The following is an 8,378-nucleotide window of genomic DNA, read 5'->3' on the forward strand; positions in this document are numbered from 1 at the left end:
AATAAAACCATTTCTCTCCCGTTTCATTTGCTACGGTCTGTGGGTGACGCCACAGCCCCGCCCCCAGGAGTCCGGCACGAGGAAGCGTGAGGTCTGTGCCGGTGGGGGTTACCCTGGTGTTCGCGCTGATGGGAGGCGGCGCGGGTGCTGTGCGGCCAAGGTAGACCTGGTGCCCGCGTTGAGGGGAGGCCGGCGTGGGTACTGTGCGGCCGCACCGTGGGGCTGGCGGGAGCATGTCGGAGGACAGCGATCGGTGCGACCCCGACCGAGTCGCGGCTCCTGTGCTGGAGGCTACAGATGGGGCTGAAGTGGAGGGCAAGGAAGATGGAGGCGGGGATGACCCCGCGGAGAGCCCCGCGGCCTGTCACGACATGTACAGATACATTAAGGGAGACTTGTTCACCTCAGAGATCTATAAATTAGAAATACAAAACCTTCCCAAATACATCGGGTTTAACGATGTGAAAAAGTTCCTTGCCAAATACGGACTCAATCCGCACAAGATAAAACTTTTTGGAAAACAGACGTTTGCGTTCGTAACGTTCAAGAGTGAGGAGGAGAGGGACCGGGCAATGAAAGTCCTGCATGGGGTGTTGTGGAAGAGCCGGCACCTCAGCGTCAGGCTTGCCAAACCCAAAGCTGACCCGATCGCCAAGAAAAGGAAGCAGGAAGAGGAGATGGAGCAGGGAGAGGTGAAGCGTCCGACTCCCTCCAAAGCCAGTGCGGAGGAGCCCCTGAGCAAGCAAATAGCAGATGTTGTAACCCCATTGTGGAATGTGCCCTACGAAGAGCAGCTGGCCAGAAAGAAGCAGGAATGCGAACAAGTGCTGCAGAAGCTGACAAAGTAATTCCTCTTTGTAAAGCTACTGTCACGTTTACAAGATGTGATCTTATGATGGGATATAGCTAAATTTGCACAAATTGCTATCTCTAAAGTAAGTTAGAGGTAGGTCAAAACCCAAATCCCCATACAAAGTAAATTAATCTAAAAACCATTCCAGTTGAAAAAGCTTGTTGTTCTCGGTCAGCCTCAGAACATTGCTAAATGAAAGGGCATTCTTTTAAGACCTGTTAAAAGATCTTAATTGATCTAAGCAGAAGGATGGATGTTTGTGCCCTTGAAGAAATTTGATACCGTCAAGTGGTGTGAGAGGGGATCAGTCAGCAGAGATGGTAAATTACTATTAGGATTTTCTCTTTAAAAATCCCTTCAAATATTTATGCCTGATCTTTGTAGATCAAAATATCCCTTCTATCCTTTGCCTCACATAGATAAAGCTGGCATTTTTTCATGCATGGGTACAGTAATAATTCTAGCACATACTTTTACAACTACGTTTAACTGGTTTTTTTTTCAGGTGCAGCTCTTGTAAAGTTGGAGGGATTTGTGTGTTAAAATAATATTTATCTGATAATCTGATACTTTTTATGCCCTGAACAAAAAAAAAAGAAGAAAAAGTCTTTTGCAGCTATGAACCTCAGTTTTCCTAAATGTGTACTTTACAATTTTTATTTCTGATTTGGGCAGGGAAATAGGAAATAACAACAGAGCTTTATTACCTTGGTTGTTCCTGCAGAAGCAGAAGTATAATAAACTGTGTTGCCCAGTAGAGGGAGTGAAAGCATCACCATTACAGGTAATGTAATCCTCGGTAAAGTATGAAATGGGATTAATGAGTGTAGGGTTAAATTAAAATTTAAAATTTAAATCTATTTAGCCTTAAAATAGAGTGGGAAAACTGAATATTTGACTTTATCTTGTAATGATTGATGAATTTCAGGCATTGCCTTTCATATAAATACTATGGAAATATTTATAGAGGAAGCAGAATAGTTAAAACTTAACTGGATATTCTAACTTTAAAATTAATATGCTGTCCCTAGAAGCTTGCATTCTGGGCTGATAAATTCTTCGACAGAGGCAACATTTTTCTCTTTAAATAGCAAGATTTACTAAGAATTTTTCATTATTGCTGTTCTCATATATTAAAATCCATTAATATCTTCCATATGAACTGAATGTCCTATGTTCACTTCAAATACATTTAACCATATGAGGGTTGCTTCAGGGAAAACTTGGCATGTACAGTTAAGTGCTCTGTAAATATCTTACATAACTTTATTTTAAATCTAGACTGAATATCGCAACAAATGTGAGTTCTTGATTGGGATTGGTGTAAATCAAGAAGACAAAACTGTGGGTTGTCGACTTGGCAAATATAAGGGTGGTACATGTGCTGTAGTGGAGCCATTTGATACTATTCACATTCCTGCTATTGCCAAAAAAGTAGTAAAAGTTTTCCAAGACTACATAAGGTGAGCACAAGTACAATGATTTGTCTGTAAAGGTTTTGATATCTTACTCAAAAATATCTTTAAAACTAAATATTATGACAAGCTTAGTGTTTGCTCTGAGCCTTATGACCTAAGATATACCAGTCTTAATGTTCAGCAGATCTTTGATGCTTACATCTTGTGCTTACATCACTGGGTGGTTTTCCCTTGCTCTTGCTCAGCTGTTCAGAGATGGAGGTACAGGTACCAGCCAAACACAGCTTTATCTGAAGTAATGAGATGTATAAGTCTACAATAAAATGTGTCTGTTATTTGAGAGCTTCTTCCACTAATTGTAAAGAAATACTCAGAAAAAGGCTTTTTGAAAGAGTAATTCGGATAACAAACATCAGTTGCTTCCTTGGATGAAGAGAAAAATCAACAAGGAATAAAATTGAAGTTGTAAATTTAAGCAACAGTATTTTTTGGGAAAAGGAGCCGTTTCTTTAAAACGCAACTAAATCCTCAAAAATGGAAAGCTCAGAAGAACTATGAAGATGGAAAGTCTGAACTTGGTATGAAGCACACAAGCCAATGAAGGCATTATAAAAAACTGGGTCATTCTCTGAGTGCGGTGAGAAGCTGCCTGTATCCTATCTGTAATTTTGGATGGGTTAAAATGGGCAAGATAGTGAGAAGCAGGGACAGATTATTTTGCATTAGGAGATACTATCTATTTATCAGTCTCTCTTTTTTCTTCAGTAAGATGAGGAAGTCATTCTTTTCTTGACAAATCAATGTAGCCTCTGTTTGTACTTAACATTTTTCATCACTTTGCATAGTGAGCTGCTTTTGTTTCAATTGGCTGTTGAATGTTATGCAAAAAAATAGTTCTCTGTTAAGTAACTAAGCTTCTGAAAATTGCAGGTCAACTCCTTACTCAGTTTACAGCCCGGAAACCTATGAAGGTCACTGGAAACAGCTCACAGTCCGCACCAGCAGGAATGGACACATCATGGCAATTGTTTATTTTAATCCTCAGGTATTTAACTTGATATATCATGTGCAGCCAGACACATAGCTTCAAAAATAACATAAATTTGATTTTATGAATAGTGCATGTGAAAGAGAAATACTACTTGATGAGTTTACCTTCTATTACTACTCTTCTGTTTAGATGCATCTGATACATGGAAATGAACAAGTAATTAATATAAAATGCACTAAAATACACTAAATCATATCTTTAAGTCACTAAGATGATTATTCTTCCTTCTTTCAAATGAAACCTTTAGAAATTAAGTAAAGAAGAGCTGGCTGACCTGAAAATCTCTCTGGCAAAGTACTTCATGGAAGGGATGGGAAAGATCAGTGGTGTTACTTCTCTCTACTTTGTGGAAGAAGGACAAAGGTGAGAGAGTTGACTTTGCTTTGAGGGGGTTTTGCTGTTTGCGACAGAAAAGTAGGTGGCACTTCCACATCACTGTTTTGTCTGTTTCACATAGCAGCAGTGTTACTAATTTGGTGAACAGTTGTTTATCTTTTCCACAAGAGACCCCTGAAATTTCCCATTCCTCTGTAGTGTTCAGGTGGATAAAGGCAGGCAAAAGTTTCAGTGGGTGAACCTACTAGTTGCCGGCTGCCAAGCTGTGGAAGTATTTACTGCAGTAGATGGATATTTATTATTATCAGCACCATCCTCTTCCACAGAGCACAAGGCTCACACTTCATCTAGAGACTGTTGGCATCAGTGGAACAACTGTACACTGTCAGAAAAAAAAGGCCAAAAAGATCATCTCTAAAAGGATATAATAAATGCTGGCCCACTATAAATTACTGCTTAGCTTGTAGTACTGTAATTTTTAAGATGACTAGAGCTTTGGTAAAAATTCTGACAAACGTGTTTGTCTTCTCTTTTTTTCTCTTTCTTTCTCTTTTGCCTCACTGGGCCTTCTTCCCGCCAGGAAGTCTCCCAGTCTCGAAGACTTGCCTTTGGAGCACGTGGCTGGTGAAAAGTACATATATGAAGAACTTCTTGGCCTAAAATTTAGAATTTCTCCTCATGCATTTTTTCAAGTAAGGATGATACAACTTGCTGATTTGACTGGGTTTGCATTAATGCCCTTAAGCTTGGCTAATGCTAGGTAACAGGATGTTATATAGCTAGAGATCTAATATTTTAGATATTTGGTATGATTAAATACCTTTGAGTATTGTGTTTGGCTGTAAAAACAGTGAATGAGTGTAAACATGATGGGAGCATGTTGAAGACAACTTTTTGTTGCTTTTTAGTAGTTCAGTACCATTTGCCTCCTTGTTGAATGACAGTCTGTATGTACACAGGACATACAATAGGGAGTTCAGGAGTCTTTGTAGTACTAATTTTTGATTGGTGTTCCAAAACTTATTTCTACCCTTCTAACACTTCAAAGCCTCAGCAGGTGGCCTGTATCATTGAAATGGAACGTATTGAAATAGGAAGCATATAAATGCTTTGAAGCTAAACTCTATTTTCTAGTATCTGCCATAGATTACATAGTGTGCTTTGCTTGCTCTTCAACACAAAATACTTGCTCTAGAGGCACTGGTTTAGAAAGCTTATAATACGCTACTTCCTTAACCATGATGTGTAACTATAGAATTTACTTCAAAGCAGTATTACAAGACGGTTAAAATTGTCATAGTTAGATTCTAATGGTTTTGAATCTTTCCTACTTCCTATTCAAGGAGAGGAAGTATTTTTCAAGTCCAGACTTCACTTTATTGCTTAGCTTTTTGCTTAATTAATTTGCTTTCAGCCTCCTCTAGTTTCCAGACTTGCTTTTTAGGTACTACAGGACAAGTCATGTTTTTACTAGAACAGAGATAACAAAACATTACTTCTCAGAGAGAACTGAGCAAGACCGTAACAATGGAATGGTGATATCTTAGCATGTGGCAGTCTAGATCAGTTACATGGGATTGCAACTTAGGTGTCAAGTTGACTCGTTTCTTAGAAACAAGAAAAATACATGTGCACATTTACTCCTTATGAAGATCTATTGAAGCATAATTTCACAGGTAAACACACAAGCTGCAGAAGTGTTGTACACTGCCATTAGAGAATGGGCACAGCTGAGCCAAGAGAGCACGGTGCTTGACATTTGCTGTGGTACAGGAACCATTGGGATTTCTCTGGCAAAGGTGAGCAATTTCTCTTCCTGGCTATAAGCTACTTTTAGAGATCTACATCTGTTAATCGTGCTTAACTTGATGCATTTGAAATGCAACACATTATATCTTAATTTTCTGCAACTAGTTTCTAATTCAACTGCCTGCAGCTGTTTTACCAAATCATGATGTAATGTTCAGCCTTGTGTTCAGCTGCCTAAATGATTTTGAAACCAACAGAGTCAGAGGGAATAATAGTTCTGTAGGATAGCCGAAGTTTACTAGAATCTATCTTCTTAACTGGTTTGGACTATCTCAGAAAGCTTTGGATATGAATAACCATGTTTACTTACATCATTTTTAGAGTAGAGCTTGCTAGACCATATAATGGAGTCTGCCCCCCCAAAAAGCCAGCATAACTGGAGCCTTACCTGCAGGTTGGGGTGACATAATTTCAGTTTTAAAAGTCCCCATTTATTTGCACAGGTATTTCTCAATCTTTTTTCTGGCTGCAGGGCAGTAATTCTCTGGCTAGGCCCTAGTCACTGTTTATGTACAGTAGTTAATTAACTGGTGATACTCTGAATAATGGTTCAATTTACATACCACAGACAGATCTTTTTCCCTTGATTCTATAGCAAGTAAAGAAAGTGATTGGAATTGAACTCTGCCAAGAAGCTGTACAGGATGCCAAAGTGAACGCCCAGATCAATGGTTAGTTAAGCTAAACCACTTAAGATCTTTGTTTGTTAAGGAGTATAGTAGTTGTATTGCTAGCTTCTCTTCACCTTATCTAAGCAGCTTGGAATTACATGCTGTTGATAGTAATCTTGTCCATTTTAAACCTTTGATCTCTCTTGAAAACAAATACTGTGTTAGTCTGCTGGATCAATTTTCCTGTTGACTAACAGTTAGCTCTTCTTTTTCTGCAAAAAGAAAGATTTTGGTGCAGAAATGAGCTGAAGCCACAGGTGCCCTCCTAAAAAAAACATTAACAGTAGTTATTTTTCATGGGGTTTTGCTTTAGTCCAGATAATGGATACTCAAGTTACTGTTCTTTAAGTGATCTGAAGTACCAGCGCTTGTTTAAATTACACTGATGGCAGGGTTGACTAAACACTTTTGTCTATAAAGCATCCCAAATTCATATCCAGGTTGAGGATACTGAAGATGCTTTGACAAGTACCCTGATAACTTCTTTTTTTTTTTTTTTTAATAGAACTGACTAATATTGAATTTCATTGTGGGAAGGCTGAAGATATTGTTCCTTCCCTGATTAACATATTAGCTCCTCAGAACCCCATTACCATTGTGGATCCGCCACGAGCAGGGCTGCGTAAGTTTATCTTCTCTTACGTTTTTAAGTCTGTTCTCAATGGTGATTGGTGGTGAACTTCAGAAAACACCAGTGGAATAAATCAAGCAAGAGGCTTCAGGGATAGCTGGAAACATTTGGGTATTGCAGTGGTTTTGTTCAGGCTAGAGTCTTGCCTGGAATTTTTCTGAGTCTGGTGCACCCAGAACTACTTGTAGGTAAATGGTTCTCTTGGTTTTGATCATCTAGATTCCAAGGTAATTCTTGCCATTAGAAGAGCTGAACACCTGAAGAAGCTTATCTACGTATCCTGCAATCCCAGAGCTGCAATGAATAACTTTGTAGAGTGAGTATTTCTTGTGTTAAATTGACTAAGTAAATATGGTAAGAAAAATACATGCTTCCTGGGGAGGAGGACGGTGTTGGACATCTACTTTAAAGCCACATTCACTGAAGTGTACCACCTTTCACCAGAAACAGTTAGAGCTGCCGCACAGCAAGCCGGGACTCCCAATCAGCAAGTAATAATGGAGATATTAGGGGTGGTGAATAACCCCATCATGGAATTGCAGCTTGGGGAAGAAAAACTTTTCTTGGAGGAGTAGCAGTTACAAACAGTTTACTAAAATGTTAATACAGTTCTTCCTTCCCTTTGTTCCCATCAAGCCTTTGCCGGGCCCCTTCCAACAGGGTGCGAGGAGCCTCCTTCCGGCCCATTAAAGCGCTGGCTGTGGATCTCTTCCCTCAGACCAAGCACTGTGAGCTACTGATACTCTTCGAAAGGGCTGACTATGCAAATGGGAGCTCTGCTGAAGCAGTGCCTGCTGCTGCTCAAGCCACATTGTCAGGACGTGACTCTGAGCCCTCAGATGGCACCAACCCATCAAACACTGATACAAGCCAAGCAACTTCTGTATGTTTAGATCCTGCGCTTGAGGAGAGGGAATCAGCTTAACTCCTGAGAGAAACTTGACAAACTACTTTTGCTTGTTAACAACTTCAATACCATTGTTTCTGTAACATCCAGATAATAAATCTGCACAACAGAGTAATTGCAAGGCTTCCAAGTTATTTCATCATACCGATCCCAGTTAAATTTCATCATGTACTGTTAGGCCAAATCCTGCTTTTCTCCTCCTGCCCTCAGGGAGAAAATCGAGTGAAGTAACATCTGGTGGTCTTGCTCTTGAACCACTTGAAACAGCTTCAAATCCAGTATGTCATGACTACATTCAAATACAACTATTTGAAACCTGGGCTGATTTTTAATGCACCACCCCTTCCAGTGCAAGTATAATACACCACACTGTGTTAGTGAATAGCAGCTGTATATCAACTAAAGGACTGAGCAGTAGGGAGGACCTGCCAACCAAGGGAACACAGTACTGAACTCCCAAAGCAAGTGATGTAGTCACAGGGACCAGTAACTGCCAGTACTAACTCCTTTCATCCCTCAATCTGTCACAACAGCACCAGGCCTGTTGAGCAAGCCAGTAACAATGGAGCAATCTGAGACTTCCATAAATCCTGCACTTGCTGAATCATCAGGAGGAAGCAACAAACTCATATTGTAGTAAAAATGCTACAATGTCCACAGCTGAAATCAGTTTTATTCCAAGACTGTTGTGTCACTGACACT

General features: G+C 39.8%; 1 protein-coding gene across 2 annotated transcripts; it reads left to right on the forward strand.

Annotated features, from left to right (window-relative positions):
• Positions 1 to 223: 223 nt before the first annotated feature.
• TRMT2A (tRNA methyltransferase 2 homolog A) lies at positions 224 to 7,873 on the forward strand. 2 transcript variants are annotated; one of them, XM_080628481.1, is made up of 11 exons: positions 224 to 844; positions 1,529 to 1,637; positions 2,135 to 2,316; positions 3,202 to 3,316; positions 3,570 to 3,685; positions 4,239 to 4,350; positions 5,335 to 5,457; positions 6,063 to 6,138; positions 6,644 to 6,760; positions 6,989 to 7,085; positions 7,406 to 7,873. In XM_080628481.1, the coding sequence occupies exons 1-11, from the start codon at positions 234 to 236 to the stop codon at positions 7,692 to 7,694; spliced, it is 1,947 nt and encodes a 648-aa protein (XP_080484607.1). In that variant the 5' UTR covers positions 224 to 233; the 3' UTR covers positions 7,695 to 7,873. The 2 variants fall into 2 exon arrangements, with proteins under 2 accessions (XP_080484607.1, XP_080484608.1); XM_080628482.1 differs by lacking the exon at positions 6,989 to 7,085 and having other exon boundaries at positions 7,406 to 7,646.
• Positions 7,874 to 8,378: the final 505 nt, after the last annotated feature.

This window comes from Psittacula echo (genome assembly GCF_963264785.1).
Source record: "Psittacula echo genome assembly, chromosome: 13".
Classification (NCBI taxonomy): domain Eukaryota; kingdom Metazoa; phylum Chordata; class Aves; order Psittaciformes; family Psittacidae; genus Psittacula; species Psittacula echo.